Source organism: Salarias fasciatus, chromosome 15 (assembly GCF_902148845.1).
Source record: "Salarias fasciatus chromosome 15, fSalaFa1.1, whole genome shotgun sequence".
In the NCBI taxonomy this organism is placed as follows: domain Eukaryota; kingdom Metazoa; phylum Chordata; class Actinopteri; order Blenniiformes; family Blenniidae; genus Salarias; species Salarias fasciatus.
Window position 1 is genome coordinate 17,069,282 of NC_043759.1, and position 20,385 is coordinate 17,089,666.

Here is a 20,385-nt window from a genome sequence, read left to right on the forward strand (position 1 = left end):
GTCTATGCTTCATTTCAGAGTTTAGTTCACCCTTAAAACTTTGCTCGGGCATACGTTCAGTTTAAGATGTGTAGAATATAAACAGGCCTTCATCTGGAAAGATGTGGAGGAAATGTGAGGCACTGGGTGGTTCTGAATATTTTGTGTAGTTTTCTTATTAAAAATGTCTGTGTTGACCTCTACTTTGAGTATCATAGAAAACAATCATGCCTGTCCCTCGACCAATCAGCTCAGTAAAGATCCGCCTTCACACACATTTACACACAGTGTTACTGAAGTTGTAGGTTTTACTTTGTGTTCTGTTTGTTTGCATTGCTTCCAGTCAGACGCAGCTAACGCATGCAGCAATACACAGAATGACTAGAGAGATAAGAGCAAAACGGGACTTCAAGGGTTAAGAATTGCTATAATTAGAAAAACAGATGGAGTTATTTATAGCAAAAGAAAAACAGAAAGAACTGAAATCCTCATCTTTTTAGAAAACCATCTCCCATAGTTTTCAAGTCCCAAATGACTTGTAGCTCCACAGCTGCTCCTGAAATAAAGCTACTAGCTCATGGTTGAAGGGAAAAAATGTTAGTTGAAATGATTCTTCACATGTACCTGTCAGATTATTGCATTAATCTTTGATTGAACTTTTAATTTGGCATTAATATGTGACAGCTGAGCAGCAACCAGGTGACATGATGCTAATAAGTCTGTTGATAACTGGTGAGTTGGTGGGTATTTAACCATTCAGAATATTGAAGGTGGTACCTTATTGAAACTCATTTCAGTTCTGTGGCCCCAGACCAGTAAACTGAGATTAGCCTTTACATTCCATCCTTTAGCCTGACAGTCTGCCCAGTTAATGGACTTTAACCAGAATGGACTCACAAAGTGGCACTACAATGACGTTAACCTGCTCCGGCCAGTCAGTTCATTCTTTAAGCCTCTCATCCTGTGAAGGAATTGGAGCTGCACAATATATTGTTTCAGCTTGAACCACGCGGTGTTTACATGTGAAAAAGATCTATTGCAGCATGAGCTTTTTCAAGTAGGGCCATTTGCCTCCAACATGTCATGCTGCTGCTCCTTTTTTCTGCCTGAGTGAGAAAGAAAACCTTGCAAAGGTTCATTTTTTTTTCTGTGACAAATTTACCAGAAACTAAGGTTCATCTCATGTGACACAACTCCTTCTGATTTATGTTTAAAAATAACTGTTTGCATACGATCACGGGCCGCATTACTTTAACTCATGTTATTGAAGTTGTTCAGCCTGTGCTGAGTTCATTTAGTGCAGCGCTCAATACTTCCTCTTGATCGGTGCGTGCAATATGCTTTCCTTGTCTCAGTGCTCACACGGGATTTTTTTTTTCATTTTTAATCCATCTGAGCCTTCTACATACTCGAATATCAAAGGAACCGCATGTGGAATTGATGGTGTTTTCACACTCATTAAACCAACAAGGGGTTCTAATTGTTCCTTGTGTGTTTGCCTGTCAACACAGTGTGTGGCTCATCTGTGTGCGTTTAATGGAAGTGCTCATGAGCATGTTTCTATCTCACCCCCCTTCACAATTTTGTGGTCATACATCTGAGAGCATATTTCCTGTTTTGCTATCAAATCTACTCTTTATTCTCTGATATACAGTGTGTGTGTGTGACAGCCACTCTGAACCATTAACACCAAACGTTACACTAGAAAAAGACAAAAATACGCATCTGCTTGTTAGTTGTGAAGTAGTAGTGAAGTACTGCTTGGTATGCGCAACTTTTTTTTTTTTTTTTCTAAACTCATTTACAGTTTGCTGAAAAACTCTGACGTGTCCCAGTAGGCCATAAATTTTTCATCCTGAAGAACTCGAGCAGCGTGTGGTTTCCACAGCGCTCGGCTGCAGGTCCAGCCTTGTGAGGCTAAATCCAGAGCAGATGAGCTGCTGCGTCTTCAGCACTGGTGTTTCAGTTTAGAATACGCTGCAGTGAATGGATGGTCTTATCGTACCCGGATCATGTGTTGATTGTAACGCGGTGAATCCCGGCATATGACTCTTTTTTTTTTTTTCTTTGTGATTATCTGTCACAAGATTGCAGAACCAGCATAGGAGCTCAGTGGAAATTCTGTCGTATAACGGTCATCTAATGGCATCTGTTCCTAATTGCAGTGCTTGGGAGTAATCATGCTTCCTGTGTCGGTAATTTGAGGACACACCATCATTTTTAAGATATTCAAAAGGTCAGTAATGAATCGTAACCCCTATAATCCCCTCTGCTTTTTGTTCTAGAGCCATAATAATTCCCTCTCAGTGGAGGCTTATGCACAGGAAGAGATACAGTGCTTCATCCGTAAGACACCAGGGCCTGTAGAGACAGTTAAGACCATTTTTGAATTATTTACTAAGCAACTAAAAGGATTTTTAGATCCAATTATTTATCCTGTGCTCCCACTGTATTTCCTTTTAACCCCAAGACTGTTTCTGTCTTATGTCCATGTGTGGTTATGAAGTGGAACGTTATTGCGTCAGTGATTCAGCATTCGGGGGGGAATGACTTTGGTTAATGCGGGGTCTCGTTTTACTGGTAGTTTCAGTCACATTTTGCTTGTGATTGTGAAAAGAATCATTTGTTTTGGAAGGAAAATAGTTTTACATCATCTGTCAGGGTAACGGTAACATTCGCTGCTTTGAGAAAGTGTCTGTGTGCTTTTAGCTTCATCTTTGGCGGCTTGTTTAATCAGAATTTTCTATCTGATCCCTCAGATACTCCCTTGTTCTTTGCTGTTGTTCACAGCTTCTCGACTTTAATGGAAATATTTTCCTTCGTTTGGTAAGCACCCTGAGGAATTTGTGCACTAATGCATCTGTATGCAAGAGGCAAAAATAGCTTCACATGAGGGAAAGCATCTCCGTGTCAGACTGTATCTAACAGGCCCAGCCATCTTCCCTCACAGGGGGATGAAGAAATAATAGGATTTTTTTCCTTTTCTTTTCACAAACACAATTTGCTGTGAAAGCTTTGAGAAAATATTCCAAAAATGTTCAAACGGAGACTGGACATTGTGGGTTTTTTTTTTTTTTTGTCTTTTACATGAGAGGCAAAAAAAATTCATGTTTTCTGATTTAAAGAGTTTTCTCCTCAGTGGTATGTAGTTAGCATTCTTGTCTCAGAATGAGAATCCCTAGTTCGAGTCCTGGCTTGTGGCCTTTCAGGGAGAACTCTTTTTTTTTTTCTCTCCCTGTGCACATGGACATTTTTTTTCTCCAGTTTCCTCCCCCTCAATCCTAAATTGGATAAAATGGTAAGAGGTGTACGTAATCATCAGTTATCCTGACCTGGACTCCAAGAGACCTTTTTTTCCTTTCCTGCAGACTTAATTCTAGCAGCGTTATGAGATTATTACTGGCTGATGTGGCTTTGACAAACTGGAGTATGGCAGCAAATTTGACAGCACCACATCACTCTCCACTGAAGGGCATTTGGGATTAAAAACTAGGCAGATGAAAGTTGTGGTGACTTGCTGTGGCTACCCCTGTAAAAAAAGAAAAAAATGAGTAGTCAACAGAGAGCCATCCTGTATATTATCTAAGTTTGCCTATTGGAGATCGATACAGAAGCCAGAAGAATCAACTGGTTGTTGTCATCTAACAGACCCATTGCTAAAGATGTTGATGGGTTATAGAAGAGAAATACTTTTATTAATCCATGAGGGAAATTCTTACAGCATAGCTTCATGGAACATGGCGCATGGAAATATTCCCCGGGGCCTTAATTAGGCAAAGATACACTTGAAGATTGATGGATGGACACCATGCTCGTGTCTGTATGCTCGCTGTCGAGCTGCCGCCACCGGCCGGTCAACTTGGCACACAGGCTGTGAATAGACAGATTTCCAAACATCTGCTCACCAACACTGGTGCTGCTCACCAGCTCAGTTAATGTCTGGTTACTAGAACACAAACGGAAAAGGATACATAATGTGAATTTACTTGCATTCTAGTTTTGTAGTCTCCATGAGGTTGCTAGGCAACCGGCGCAGACATCAGGATGTTGCTGCACCTGGCCGAGAGATAATCCGTGTTTCTTACACTTCAGTCTTTCATTAAACAAATGAAGCTCGGTATGTTAATGAGTGATCTTTGGAAGCGCAAGTGGGTGGATTTCATTAGGTTTTAACAAAGCCAAAATAGCTAGATCTTGCTTTTCTGTATAATTGCTTGCTGTAGTTTAAGTTTAAAGCTGTCATTGTAAACTATATATATATGTCCCTCCATTCATCCGTAATGCCTACTTTATCCATCTTAGAGTCTGAAGCGCGATCCCAGCGAAAAACTGTCAAAAAGCAGGGCAGACCTTGAATAGTGTGCTGGCCAGTCTCAAGGCCACCAACAAAAGATTACAATCACTCTTGCACTTACAACTGCAGGCAATTTAGAATCACCAATTCGACAGAGCCGACAAGCATATTTCTGGATTGAATGGAAAAGTATGAGAATCTGGAAGTTGAAAAGGTTAGAGCAGCATGCAGTCTGATACAACATACATGTGCACTAGAAAAAATTGAGACTTAGGGATGTGTATGGTTCTGTCATGGCTTTCTTCTCGGTTTCACTCCAACAAGTTTGATTATGTGTGTGTAGTTTTGCTCACCCTCTTCCAGCACACACCACTCGGAGGGGGGAAATGTGAGCCGGGCCATGTGTCACGTTAACAACAACACATAGAAGCTTTTTATCTCCTTCCCCTGCAGTTTGATATTCAGTCTGCCCTTTCATTGCGGAATCCTTTGAGATTCGATACCTCGGAAAATTGGCATTAACGCAAAAAAAAAAGTGTGTTAACAAGTGGCGTCGGTACGGTTACACTCGCATATTGAGTTGGCGCTGAGCAGCGGCCGGTGGTCTGGCCTGCAGAGTTCAGTTGCATAAGTACTTCATCAGCTGTCAACACCAGTGGAACATTTTCACTACGTGTGAAGCTCATCGTGAATTTTTTGGGCCGCGCCTGAGTGTGAGACCTCCCCATGCCTCTCCCCGCGTCGTGGGGTAATTCCTGCCCCGTTACATAACGCCGCTCAATAAGAGAGTCTGCCCCGTAACTGCTCTTCTTGTGTCTGCTCCTCTCACCCAGCAGCACTGGAAAGCCTTTGTTTTGACCTCATGGATTCATTGAATATTTGGCTATTTGGTGTCAGAACGTTGAGTAAAATGAAAAACACAACCCAGCATGGTTATTAAAGTCAAGATAGCCTCGATCAACAGATGCCGGCACAACTTGAATACAATACAATACAAACGAAAAGTTATTGTTTTACACAATTTAGTAAGTGATATCTGATGTTTGTTTCGAACTGCAGATCTGGGATGGCTTTTGTCTGACTTAAAAGAAAAAGTACTTTCCTTGGTGTTAACAAAACTTTAGCAACTCCTCTGAAGCTGTGCTCAGTGAATTCCTTGGAAAACAAGCAATCAATGGACATAACTATTACGTACACATTTTATACCAATTTTTGAATCTGGTTAGTTGTTTTGGTTTGTGTGTTTAGGAGAGTAATGCAATCAACACTGAAAGAGCGACTCTCTCAGTAAAAGTGACCTCCTGCTATGAATACTCTGCTTTCTGAGGCCTGAAAAGGCTTTTAAAGAGGCAGAATGATTCTTAACTTGTATTATGTAGGACTACATACAGAGAAGTGCAGCTTAGGCACGTTAATTAAGACATTCACAGGCCGTTCAGCGTCAACAGTTTTCCTGGATAGCATATACATTTGCGTAACCTCAGAACCTTTCAGGTATCTGGTTGTAGCGCTGGTGTAAATCACAGTAGCAGCGTGGCAGGGCCTCGGCTCCGCCCCACCTGTAACATCTCGCCGCTGCTTGCGGAAAGAGGCCGGCATCCGCTCTCCTCCACCACCACGTCACTGTACAGTGTGCCACTGCATTTCTGGACGGCTGCCACAGGTTGTTTATAGCTTAGCCGGGGTCAGTTTGACAGCTCTAATAACCCTGACCGCTCTCACTGTCTAATCCATAAAAGGCTTTGCTGTCAAAGCCGAGAAAGACTGTCGCTCTGTGTGACGAGTACGTAAGGTGTATTGTGTGCGTCTGCCTGTTTGATTCGCCGTTGAGTTAGATAAGTAATATTATGTAATGAGAACTGTCATCACAGTTTGTGTTTTTGTGCTCCGAAACCCACGCGAGCAGAGTTTTGAATGAACCAAGGATGCTAAAAATAAGAAGTCCTAATATTTGTTTTATTAGAATGTGCTGCACTATTTTTACTCCGCACATCTGATTCAAAATGAATGAGTCATCAAGCTGCACCGAAACCTGAAATGAGCTATTCCTTCTGGAAACATCCAAAAACATAAAATATGTGTGTCAAACGTGGCCTGAATGCTAAAACTAAGTCTGCGCTGGCCTGGTGGATGACCTTACACACAGCGCTTGGGCTGTATGAAATTAGGGTTTTATGCTTTGAGAGTAGTTCAGGATAACAGTGCTTTTATATGCAGATCCCTGACTTGGGAGCAGAATTCTTTTCAGTTTTTCACTATGCGTATCTTGACCAAGTTAGCATTATATTGTGATAATATGTTTGTGCAGACCTATATAACACTTTTTTTTCTTCAGTGAACTGAAACAAGACAAGACCTCTGCAGTTTTTCGTGTTTATAGGTTAATATAAGAGCTTATTGTTTCAATTCACGTCCATCTGAGTCAAAGTTTCTAGAGGTGGTGGCTTTCTGCTTGCACCAAGTGGGAGTTCTGGGTGGTAGAATTGGAAGAAAAACGGGATAAGGCACTTAGCAAATAAGCCCAGGTTGAGCTAGGCCAACCCAAACTATAAATGCCACCAAAGATCAGGTCTTAAAAGTAGAGCCTGCTAGCTTCATGCTAGCATAATCTCATAATTTAACAGAAGCGACCCACTCTTGATCAGATTTGGCTGTGTGAGGCTTATGAACCAAAATGAGTTTGACAGAACTGATTCAGGACATTTTGTCCTCCAGGATCAGGGAATCACAGAGCTGTAGATGCCGCCTCTCAGAGTTTCATTTGTGAACTTATTCACAGTGGATGTAAGTCATTTTCTTCAGTTGCTGCTGTATTGTAGCGGGTCTTCATTGTGTGTGTTTCCAGATGCCCCCTCCACCGAGCAGCAGGAGCTGTTCACGCAGAAGCTCCAGCAGTGCTGCATGCTCTTCGACTTCTTCGACTCGGTGACGGACCTGAAAAGCAAGGAGATCAAGAGGGCCACGCTCAACGAGCTGGTGGACTACGTTTCCACCAACAGGGGCGTCCTGGTGGAGTCCACGTACCCAGAGATCACTAATATGGTGAGGATGAGCACGGGCAGCCTTTCCTCCTGCTTCTCCAGGTTTCTTTAAGCAACTCAGCTGCTCTGTGTCCTGCGCTCGTGAGCAGGATTAAAAAAATGGAGGCTGATCTCGTGTCTAGACAGTGTGTGTCATGTCAGCAACACGTGGGGTGCATGTTACTCTCCTCATGTCAAAAGAAAAAAAAACACACAGGACACATGTGAAGCACAGAGGCCACATTGTGAACACAGGAAGAGCCTAATATTGTTGGATTAATTGAATCACGAGCCTTTAGCCTCACACTGCACATTCTCTCTCATAATGATTAAATCTGAGGGGACTGCGGGTTTTGTGATTCTTGCGTTGTCTTTAGATTGGAATTGAAGCTGTAAGTTGGAACATTTACTCTCATATAGTGGCTTATAAAGTGCAGGACTGGCGGAAGAGAGCTGTGGAGGGGGGTCACAGCAACTCATTAACCTATTGAACCACACATTTTATAGCTCGGTTTATGATTTGTGAGATAAGAGTTTTGAGGAAACCGTAAGTCCAACGGCCCTGACAGTTGTAGACTATGGATATAGAAACTTCTAACTAGCTCAGTGGTTTCCTTTGCATTTTGATCCTCACATATTTTATAATATGGAAAATGTTAGAAATGCCACCATTCAACCGAAAACTGTAGCTCAGTGTGAAACACCGTCTCCAGCCACAGTCAGTCGGTAAACCTCCAAAATGTTAAAAATGGATACAGCTGTAGACGATGGACGCGGTCTGAGGCATCGATCGGATTCCAGCTTGCTACGAGCAGAAGGCAGGGGAGAGCCTCAGCATGCCTCTTGCGATCAGCAGCGTGTGATTAATGTAATGTAATGAGGCGTCGTCTGCAGGTAAACATCAATGAGCGTCACGCGCGTCAGGGTCCAGTTTGATTAACTGGCCTGTTACACAACCGCGTGTCTTGACGACCGATGCAGTGCCGCGCACCGCGTCTGCGGCCTTCATGGTATAGATGGGTGTTGAGAGCAGGTGCCCTGCGCAGCCTAGATTCCTCCCACAGACCAGTAATGACTCATGTGCAGCATTTAGAACACAACAGTCAGGCCTGTAGTCAGGGCTGCAGTGATTCACTCCACACTGCAGATTATCATGATGGATCCCAGCAAAGCACATCCACAGCTGAGTCAAGGAGTCCTCCGATTACTAATGGACTGTAGGCAGTAATTCATGTCTGCCTTGCAACCATTGATTTAGGATGTGGTTTTGTCACTTGGTATTGACCTGCTGGTGCTGTATGCTCGAATTTAATCGCTCTCTTAAAGTACCTGAACTTGTATTTGGGAGCAAAAGGAGTTTGGATGTTGTTACTTTTTTAGATTATACTCTTGCATGAAGTCATACACTTCAAATAAATGCCTGTGACAGTTTAACTTCATCAGTTTTATGACCTGCGATGGTGTAGAAATGTGACTCCGGCCGTCATCAGTGGTCTTTGTTCATAACTTTGTTTCCCCGTGCTGTGTGTTAAAGAGGAACATGAGTGAAGCTTAGCAGAAATCCCGCTTTAGGGGGAAGCGTCGGCACTACAGACAGGCCGCTGAATGAGGTTAGACAAATAGCAGCTGCACTTTGAGAAAGCTGGCTTGATAATAGCTCTCCCCGATACTCCATGCTTGGCATCACATGATAATGAAGAGGTGAGCGTTTAAAGTGCTGCCCGTTATTCTGCCGCAGTGAGGACGCCTTTGATCACCGAGGTTGTGTTAGGAGTACAAACACCGAGGTTTCTCATCTTCATGAAAGGGAGGTTTTGCCTCTTTCGCCAACGTTATAATTAGTGTTACTGGCACATTATGGAAAATCACTCCTGTCAGTCGGCTTGTAATGAATTCTTTCAATTCTGTGCCAGGGGATAAGTGGAGAGACTGCAGGTTTTCACTGACACAAGCACCCATGAGACACTCATTACCCCCCCCCTGCTTATTTAAATAAAATAGAATTCCCACCTTTTTTCCCCCTTTGTAGCACCACTGGATGCAACGATGGCTCTGTCCTGCCCCTCGTTTTTCCTTTTCTCTCACTGTAAGACTAGTCCGTCACAGCACCACAGCTTCTGGGTTAGGGTTAGCGCCAAAACAGCCCATTTCAATCCTCCTACATCACTTTCACCCACAAATTGTTTTCTTTTCTTTTTTTTTTCCTTCCATAGAAGGCCTCTCGTATGTGTCTCTTGTCATTCTCTCAGCATGTTCGTCTGGTTGAGGCCTCCTGCAGTTATTCTGTGGGAGAGTTAGAGAGGATTATCCGGAATAACTAATCACATCATGCGTGTCTGCAAAGGCCTGCTGGATGAAAGTTGTAACTGGAGAAAAAAAAAACTTTGCAGTGACCTTTCACCTGTCGCCTTTGATTGGCTGAGTGACCATATTTGGTCTTCTGCACATTTCTTTCATGCAAATAAAGTTAATCACAGTCAGAGCAAACATGCCAACACATTTTAATGCTTAACATATACACAGAGTGAAACCTTTAATCAGTCCTCAGAACGTTTCCAAAACTCACACAGGCACGTTTCACTAAGGAGGTGATCAGTTCGCTTCCCAGTACAGTATGAACTCCCTGAAGCCCTTAAACCTCAAATTTAATTACGCAGAAGTGGATTATGTGAGGTTATTGTTGTGACAAGCTATTGTTGTCTTCAGTGGGTCAACATGGAAATATCGTATATAATGTTCCTATGCCTCATAACAGCTCAGAGTACGGCTCCTTCAGGTTCCAGCCGTTGTACGGAGTGCCCTATAAGAGGTTAAGCGTGTGGCTGGATATCTCCTCTGGCATCCCAGCGTGTAATCTGAGCCGTCTGGTTCCAGCTTAACCACTCATGTGCCTCACATCAGGGAAAGTTAGAGTAAGTTATCCATCCATCTCTGTCTCGGCGAACACACGCCTTGCAGACAGTGTGAGGCCAGTGGCGAGATTGCCGGGCCGTTTCGGAGTGCGCGGGGAGAGAGTGAACATGACTAACGGAGTAAAGTGCTTCAAGACTGCAGAAAGCAGGGCAAAGGTCATCGTATAGGTGGAGGTTCAAATACATTGACGCATTGTCTCATAAGGTCTCCATAATTATTTCCAAATTGGTATACGTAGAGGAAGAACACCAGATGATGCCACATAGTGTCTCTTATATATTAATTTTAAACAAAAGATTTAGTCCAGCATCAGTGTGTTTAATAAAGCAGTAAGATCTGTAGGTGAAACTGTAGTGTGTTCATAGTTGATTCTGAGGGTTCAGTGATTTTTGTGTGTTTTGTCACAAAGACACGACACAGAATCAGTAATTTACTGAATCGGCATTCTCCTGAAAGACTCCTGGTTTTGTTCCAACTAAAGCTTTGACTCTCGCAGCTTTTGCTTTTTGTGTATTTTTTTTTTATTTTTTTGGCTGTGAACGAGTTTGAGCAATACGATTGCCAGATGGTGTTGTCAGACGATGTTGCACGAGCACGAAAGATCACTCTTTTGTTTTGTTCCTCCGTAACTATATACTGACAGGCAAATTCATTTTGCATTTAATGGCACTTTTCCGCTGCGCTCAATCCATCCGTTGGGAGCAGTTTGGGGCTCAGTGTCTTGCTCAAGGACTCTTCAACATTTCGGGAAAGGGAAATGAGAAACTGAACCTGCAACCTTTGCTTCTGCCCACCGAGTAGAAAGTGTGTGGTTGTTACTGTTTGACTGAAGACTGGATTTTGCTTTTTGTCTTCGGCTGTGAATGAGTTTGAACTCCTATTATTTCCAGATGGTGTTTTCATCAGCTGTGGAACAGCTGCTCTGCAGCGGCAGACTCCAGGAAGGACCAGAGCAGGCAAATAACAGCTCGCCACAGTTAACAGCGGTGGTCTGAAGGGCTCATTCATCCTTAAAGAGGATGGGAAACAGGAGCATGAGACCGAGCTTCCTCTCATTCCTTTCAGCTAATAGAGATAAGACCAAAATAGTCATGTGAAAATGTAATCATGTCTCGGCAGACTCAACATTGGCACCCGTTAGTTATTGGAGACAGATGTGAAACCTCACAATTCAACCTCCAGTGTCTGTGGAGGAGTTCAGGGGAATCGGTGCAGCAGGTAACGATTTGCACGCCTGTCTTTTGAACTCACGAAGAAACTTTATTAGAGGATTTTAACACGCTGAGACAGGGTGTCTGAAACGATTGAGGAGACTTTTATTTCAGGAATTTTCACTTTCCCAAAACGCTTTCATTCAGTGATTTTTCTGAAGGGTCAGAGAGTCTCTGTCAAACCTCTACAAGTGTTGAAATGATAACATTTATGTGTAATTGGTCGAGATTACAACGATGAGGAGGTTTTACTTCAAGAGTCCAGACACTGAACAACTGACTTTAGCTTTTAGTCGCATTCGTATTCTTATAATCCAAAGTATACAGCATGAAGCATTCATTCATCCTCTCTACTGTTTATCTGAGGGCTGCTTTATGATCCCAGCTTGTTCTTGGTAAAAGTGGGATGCATATATATGTCGATATATAGTGTATTTTTAAGCATCCTGAACAGGTTTTGCTCATTTGCTCTCATGTTCGGACGTCTCAAAACGTCTTTCTGTGGATTCCTCAACCTGTGAGGTTTAAAACATTCTTTTTCCGCTTTCCTCTCTCCCATTAGTGTCACTTTGGATTTCCCAGTTGTCAGCAGTTAATTTGATGTTGTGTTTATCACTTCAGCAGGAGACATCCAATCACATAACGCTTGCTTTTCCAGCTCTGTGTTTGTGTGTGTTTAAAAAACAAAGCGAGATGGAGGTGGCACTGACCTGTCTGCAATGATTGTCTTTGGTACAGAATTTAAATGAGGGGTTGTGACAGATGTAGAATCGGTAATGGTTTTATCAGCCACCTCTGCTGATCTGAATTAAACAAACGAGGTGCTTCTCATTCCCGTTAGTGACTCGTCAGCGATGCCGCGGTGCGCACGTCGTCACAGTGACTCTCCGGAGGTTTACTGCCCATCATTAAATCACAAGGAAACTTTAATGGCTGCTTATCACAGAAAGCTCAAACAGTGGACAAGAGAGGCTTCGGTAAAGATCAACACATTGTTTAAATATAGTCACGTGTAAATAAAAAATAAATAAAAGTGAGGGAACCTTTTTGTCAGAGATTTCAGCTTGTATCTTTAAGATGTCTTTTGTTGTTGTTGTTGTTTCAGATCAGCACCAATATTTTTCGGTCTCTGCCACCAAGCGACAATCCAGATTTTGACCCAGAAGAGGACGAACCCACTCTGGAGGCTGCGTGGCCTCACATTCAAGTAAGAACACACACACACACACACACACACACACACTGGCCTGCAAAATGATCGGATCTAGTTGGGAAAAGTTGCATGGAAAAACCAAAGGAAAAAAATAAAAAGACCTCTTGTTTCAATTTGGCCTCAATTAAAAGAAATGCCTCAATTGCTGAAACACGATCAACCATATGATGAGTTTTTTAAGGACATCCACTTTAGTTTCTCATTTTTGTTTTTCCTGTAAAAAGCAGCTTCCTAATTATTATCTTTTTGCAGCTCAGGCTGTGTTGAGATCAAACAGGGCAGGACGTGGCCCACAGACCAAATGGTCTGACACCCCTGCTGTAGCTTTTCCTTAAAATTTGCTGCAACATCAGCACAAATTTCATCTTATTAATGTTTCTTCTTTTCTTTTTCAGCTGGTTTACGAGTTTCTGCTGCGATTTTTAGAGAATCCAGATTTCCAACCCAGCATTGCAAAAAGATACATCGATCAGAAGTTTGTCCTGCAGGTATGTGTGTTTCCTGCCATGTACACAAGCGAGCTTACCTCTCAGCTGTACTTCCACTCCATCAGGTAGAATCTGATGTGGTCAGCTCTTTATTTACAAACATTGATCTGTCACATTTCCGCTGTATTCTTAGTTTTTGAGCTGGTTCAGAGTCATGTTTGAACCTGGGATCTCCTCCCCACCAACATTTTCATTTTCGAAAAACTAGTTCACCTCTTCAGTCGTAGCTGCAGCTCTTGTGCTTTCAGTGGTTGATGGCAGTTGGCCAAACGACTAGACTTCGCGAGTGTGGTGAATACTACGATAATTGTGCTTTGGAAGTTGACCGGCCCTCAGCGCGGCGCTCCCGATGAGTCAAACCTTCGTGACGCTCTCGCCCGGATCCGTCTGTCCTGGCTCGGCACCCACCTACTGCAGGAATTCCCCAGTTCCCGCAAAGCAGCGGCTAACGGGGACCGCAGGGCCAGGAATGTTGGCAAGGCCACATCTGAGGTGCCTGCTCCGACTTTCCATGATGTGAGCGTGTCGTTCGGGAGCTTTAAAAATAGCTGCCTGCTGTTTACTCTTCAGAAGGAAAGCGGTGGAGCGCGGTCGGGGAAGAAAGAAGGACTTGGAGGTTTTGGTGGCCGTGGACGTAGGAGAGGAAATCCTGCGGATCGTTTAAGCTCACTTATGACATGCAGAGCACAGAGATGGGACGTTACAGGTCTCCCTGGGACGTTCACATCCCACAAAGCGGTCAGGGCATTCAGCATTCAGTGGTTCCTCAAGAGCATTTCCAAAGTGGAGAAGACTTTTACATCACTTCGATCAGTGCTAGAACATCTGTACACAACACAAGACAAGTATTCTGGCCCACTGTTGGGCAGCGTTCACACTGCAGTTACAAGCACCCCAATGTCAACGGTTTTGCCCAGAAATCTACCAGATTCTTTCAGAACTTTCTGAGCAGCACAAAGTTTTTGTCATGAAATGCAGCAATTCAGACTGAGGATAACTTTCAGACTGAGGGTAACATGTGAAACTGGCTGGGATCCATTTTTAAAACGGTGTCTTTCTTTTCTCTCAGTCCTGATACGGGGAAGGAGTTGAGCTGTTTTCGCAGGGTATGCACAGACCCCTGGGAACAGCTGGCTGAAGTTCACAAAACCAAAAGATTGTTCTCTTTCCCAAATATTTCAGAAAAGATGGAATTGAGTCAGACTTATTGATCTTTAGTCACATTTAAAAACTCTTTCCTAAAGTGTTGCTTAAGAATTCCAGGGATAGACAGCAGCTTAATTCAAGCATGGAATTTAAATACCTTTAAAGTTTCAAAAGTCTTACAGGTTTTCTCTTCTTACTTTTATTCATCTCTTTACATTTGCAAAAACACCCCCACACGTATATAAGCAAATGGCAGTCTTTTTTGCTTGCCATTCATTTAGCATGTTAACGTCAACGTTAGCGTGTTTGGTGCCGAGTTCCTATCTAAGGAATCACCGGGATATAAAACCGGTGATATTGTGGTCAAGCTGAGGGCCGCCGCTGACCACCAATAAAGACATCGAGCCAGAAAACAAATGAACATCACATTAAAATCAAAGTCTATGTCCACGCATCGGGAGTACAGTCTGCCGCTGGCTTCATGCTCACTCAGTGACATTGTCTCCAGCCAGTGTCAGAGAAAGCCTGAGGTTTTATACACAAATAGAAAACTGCTGTTTGACTTCAGCCGTCACCGCGAAGGTTCACAGCAGACTGCGCTGATCTGAATATTGAACGACGTACATCATAAGTGACCTCTGTTTACAGTCCTTACGTGTTGAATGCGGGCCAAACTATACGAGTTTTCTTTCTAAAATAACAATAAAACATTTAAATTAAAACATCTTTAACAGTTTATCCATTAGCTGACAATTTAAGACCAAACACTCATTTATCAGCCACCATTTGCCTGATTATTTCCACTAATCATCAAAATCCATCTAAATATATACGATCGTAAACAGACGAGGCATTTTCTATCAGAGTTGTGTTTTTTTTACGCTTAAATAAGCAATTAATCGTTATTTTTGTCAATATCCAGCTGGACATAGCACGCATATTCATTTGTTCGTCACTCAAAGTGAAAATAGTCCTTTTGTCTTCCGTCTGGCGCCGGCTCCTGAGAAAGCTGAGGTCCTGCTGTGCCTTGTTTTGATGGAATATTGATGTTTCCTCAGGCGTGTCTGAATTATTCTGTGGTGCAGCTTTCATAACAAAGTCCGGCCCGGTGTCCCATTTCGCCGCCATTGATCAACCTCTGTGAGAGCCGAGGGATCAGAAACAAATGGTGATTAATTTTCTGTCCATCAACTAATTGCTTCAGCCCTAATTCTGATTTGACCCCTCAGGGGTTGCTTCCTAAAGCGTTTTAGATTCAGACGTATCGATAAAAACATCCATAATTGTTGAATTGAACCGCTCGGTTATGTTCCATAGTTACAGTAATCCCATCAACAGTTGGCCGGCGACGCAAGAAATCAAGCAAAAACATGCAATTTGAAGTTATTTCATCACTTTGACGTATAAATCCTGTAAATCAAATATTGTTCGTGAAGCCACCATGCACATTAGTTTACATCGCTGCACACATTGTCCTGGTTCCTCTGAAGAGATTACGCTCCCTTTTCACCTTTGACCACCTCGGTGTTCCACAGTCTGTGGCCAGTCTGCGGTCCCTCCTCCACTAACAAGTGCTGTCAACAGATTTATCAAACGGCGTATTGTGTATGTACTGATAAGGAAGCGTAGCCGGGGTTTCACATCGACACAATTGCCATGGTAACCGCTGACCGCTGTCACTAGTTGCTGCGAGTTACAGCAGATGTTGATGCTTGTTTTACGGTACTTGTTCATTTTTCTGGCAGCTTGAGAGTTTATTGAAAGTTCATAGTTGATTTGCAGAGTGGCTTCATTGAAAAGCAATGAAAAGTCTGGTTCTTCACTGAGCCTTCCTGGAGACTACTGTTCATCAAATCAAAATTTCGCCATGCCAACACTTGTTTACGGAAGCTCCTCTATTATGCTGCTGTCGTGACTGAGCGCTGCTCCTCCTGCCTGCTCTAATGAGATATTAATCAATGAATAAGATTGGAGCAGTTATCGTTATGATCCTCCCGCAGCTCAATAAGCCCGATGGCCGCTGTGTGTTTGGCCGCTGTTGGACAGAGACACAAAGCAAACGCTGGGCTTACTGATCGGACCTTTCAGCGGCGCTTACTCCCAATTTTAATCACAATCGATCTGAATGTGGACGCCGACTTAAATCCGACGTAAGCTTCCTCCCCCCACGCCGGGATAACAAAGCGTGGGAGCACTTGAAAATCATGGAAAGCTGTCAGCTTTACGGCCCTGGAGGAAATAAATAGTTGATATAATAAACGCGGAGAGAGCAACTGGTGGCACCGTTTAACGATACCCGATTGAGTGTGAATCACGATGCGCAGTAACAGGATGAAACCCTTTCCCCGACTATAAGCAGGGTTAAAAATAGACCGCCGGGCCCGTCACCAAGGTGCCGCTGACATGCTTGTGGAAGACGAGCGCCGCAGCCGGAAGCTGTTCGGAGCCTGAAAGCACTCTCTTTGAACTCGGTGGCACCGGCTCCGCTGCCCGCAACGCTACTGTAACAATGACTCATCGCACGAGAATACAAATAGCTGCCGAACGCCGAGCGTTTCACATCTGTGTACAGTATCCAGCGATCAGGCACGCGTCCCACGTGCCTCTTAGATAAGATGCTGCAAGTTGGTTTTGACATGGCGTCATTATCTGCCATCACATTTCACATCAAAACTCTGTTTTTATTTTTTGCTTTAATCAAAGGATTCAAAGGTGTGTATTTACGACGGGACTCAATAAGGGACAGTTTCACATGAAACCTAACCAGAAAAGAAATAAAGTGATATGAAAGGTAACTAGTAGAACTCCTGTCATTATCATCTCAATCGTTTGAACATTGAAAGCTAGAAAGAGAGACGAGTGAGAAGATCACCGTTGATCAGATTGCTTGTAGTCTGTCGGAGAAATTCTGGAAGCCAATTTTCACTACCTGGAAAAGCCTTTTGAATAATGTCTTCTTTCCATTTGCTGCTTTTGTAATGGAAAGGTGAATCTCCTTCAGTCTTTTTTATCATATATTCAAAGATCCTCTATGGAGGCAGAGATTGATCACATGTTTTATATAATAGAAGGCTCCAACGCCTGATGAGCACAGAACATCTCAGTTGGTCAAAGCACATCACAGAACAGTGCAGGAAGGGGGATGTTTAAAGATCGTCATGATGTAAAGATCACATCCTCGTAGTCTTAAGTTCCCTCGGTGAATTAGACTTACTGTTTTCTTTTGTCTGTTACTTTGGCTTCAAATATTAATGCTTTTGTTTGCGTGCGACAGCTTCCACCAGTGGAAGTGTAGTATTGGTTTCATTAAGTAACAAAACACAACAGAGCGATGTTGAACTGCATCAGGGTCTGTCCTGAGCTCAGCAGATGATTGGTTTATCGATCCTCTCTCAGTCTCTGTATTATTAATAAAAGCACATCACAGCACAGCATAGGAAGGAATGAGCAACAAATCCGTTGACAGTGTGTATTGAAAGGTTTGAATCACCTGGAATAAAGGTCAAACTGTTCTGTATCCGCCAGATCTCAGGGGACGTGTGATTAAAAGTTCATCAGTCAGTAGAAGTGGTGAGTCACCGCGAGTGCAGTCGAGATGAAGGAGGACTGAGAGCTTCGTTTTCTCCCCGCAGCTGCTGGAGCTGTTCGACAGCGAGGACCCGAGGGAGAGGGACTTCCTGAAGACCATCCTCCATCGGATTTACGGAAAGTTCCTGGGGTTGCGAGCCTTCATAAGGAAGCAGATCAACAATATTTTCCTGCGGTGAGTTAACAACACTCAAGAAACATCTGATCTTAATTCACCCAATACCTTTTTTTGTTTTTCACTAAATTTGAGACTCAGATTAAAACTTTGAGAGAGATGTAGTTCGATTTGTTTCGTGCTGTGATTCATGATCAGGTGGAAGAATAGAAAATCAAAAGGTAATCAGACAGTATTATGAGAGCTGTCATCCCGAGAGCTGTGCTGCTTTCAGAAGCCTCTGTTTGATTCCTGTGGGTTTTTTTTCTTTTAAATTTTATCTCTGAGTTGCTCCGACTTCATTGTTAATAAGAGGTCAACTATTTCAAAATGATGCACTGGAGGCAGCAAGTTCAGAGTGAAATGAAGGATCGTCTTTCACAAGGTCAAGGACTGAACATTCAACTCAACCAGATGAACGAGCTGCAGATTTACAGATCTGGAAGTTGTACACGGAAGCAAACAAGACCCACAACTACAAAATGTGTTCTGCTTCAAGAATGAGAAATTGTGGAGGAAAATACACAAATGAATCAATGTGTGTTTTGAGGTGGTGTGACTCATTTGAGGATTGAATGAAATCCCTGCTGAGGTTTGAAGATGTTTTTGAAATTCAATTCACATTTTAGGTGAGAAAGTACCTTTGGGTCGCCATTATTGATCATATTTATGCGGCGTGAGTCAGTGATCATTAAAATCTGTTCGTTCACCTGCTTGAATGTCTCAAAAAGCTGGGACACTTTCCAAATTTCATAAACCAATATTTGAATTTTAGAAGAGGGATGTTGTCACCTTGGAGTCAGGTGAAGGATTCCAGCAGCTCAGCAGCCGTTTGGCCTCGTGTCTTTTTTTCATTTCATTTCATTTCACGTGTCAGATATTTTGTGCGTGTCTGTTTGGAGCATCAGGCATGTAGACTTTTTGCACACTCCTCTATTGTGAAACCCTGCTGGTGGAAGGAATGCAGCTCGTCTTGCTGAGACATTCGATTCCTTCCTTGAAAGGTTTTTCTGAAAATGAGTTCTAAAAGCTCCGTGTGCTTCCCATTAGAGACGGCAGTTTTATAGATCATGGTAATATTTGGGCTTTTGTTTTGTGTGCTGCAGCTTTAAGTTACATTTATACATTTGACAGTGAGCTTTGTTGACAAACAGTGATTTGACTGGACTCCTGAGCACATTCCTGATTTCCAGAAATGCAGAACATCCACTTTTGGTCTTTGCTCCTTGTGCACCGAAATTCTTCAGCAGATCTTATGCCTTGTAGTTTATTCCCGAGCAATCTTCTTAAATTGCTCCACAGGTTTTTAATATGGTTTAAGTTTCTGATGAGGCTGTGCTCCTTTATTCCCAGAGGAAGTACTGACCTGTTGACCTGCCTGGTTTCTCAAATGCTCCTGCAGTTGTTAGAAATGTGTGAAATTGACCATTTCTGCCTTCTTTGTCCCCGTCCCAGATTGTGTTTATGTGACTTGAGAATCCTTCGAGGATCCTTTTGGAGAGTGGGGGTGGGAAAAAGAAAACAGCAGGCCTCCACTGCGTCCACTGCCTTTCTGTCTCTATTTAAATTCTATTTAGAATCTGGATTGTCTTTCAGTTGATTACAGTTTGATCAAATGTATTAATAAATGTACATAGTTAATAACTCCGATTGACTTCTCGTCCTTCAAGCCAGAGCAGCGCAGCCAGACACGGCGGCAGCAGCCGCTCGCCGTGTCTTCGCCGTTGCTGCGTGACAATGAGCCTCAGATGATTGAAACAGGGGACACTTGATGTCGTTTCCAACAGGCAAGGTGGCAAAACGGGTGCACCCACTTTGACCATCTGCCACGGAGGATAAAAATAGGGCCGCGGCTGTCAGGCCCTGTCTGTACATACCGGTGGCTGCGCGGCGAGGTGGAGATGCGTTACCGAACAGACGGCATGACTGATGTATGGATCACTACGTTACATAACAGTATTTCAGTTAGCAGTTAAATATGTTTCCACTTAATTCCAAATGAAACCTGAATTAAACTTAGTCAACTAAAGAATTTGCTGGTCAAAAACTTGCAAGCGCTTTTTTGTTGTGTATCTATCTGGGTTTAAAGGGTTCTAGTCCTCTGCATGTGGCTCTTCACTCGGGCTGAATGGCAGCGTTTTGAAGTGAGCACGCTACCGGACACGGTCGGGATCAATTGTTCTGATCAGTGTGTTCTCCCGCCGGAGCAGTGGTGTGTTGTTTTTTTTTAATTCCGTTCGATGTGTTCCTGCAGGTTCGTCTACGAAACCGAACACTTCAACGGAGTCGCCGAGCTGCTGGAGATTCTGGGAAGGTGAGAGATGAAACATGATGTCTGTATGATGTGCATAAATGTGTTTTTACCCTCAGTTTAACTCT

General features: G+C 43.2%; 1 protein-coding gene across 1 annotated transcript in view; it reads left to right on the forward strand.

Annotated features, from left to right (window-relative positions):
- ppp2r5a (protein phosphatase 2, regulatory subunit B', alpha isoform) overlaps positions 1–20,385 on the forward strand; it is a 38,029-nt gene that overhangs the window by 13,075 nt on the left and 4,569 nt on the right. The window contains 5 exon segments of the mRNA XM_030109928.1: positions 7,119–7,315; positions 12,523–12,624; positions 13,026–13,118; positions 17,897–18,027; positions 20,261–20,320. Of these exon segments, the coding sequence (XP_029965788.1) occupies positions 7,119–7,315; positions 12,523–12,624; positions 13,026–13,118; positions 17,897–18,027; positions 20,261–20,320 (583 nt within the window).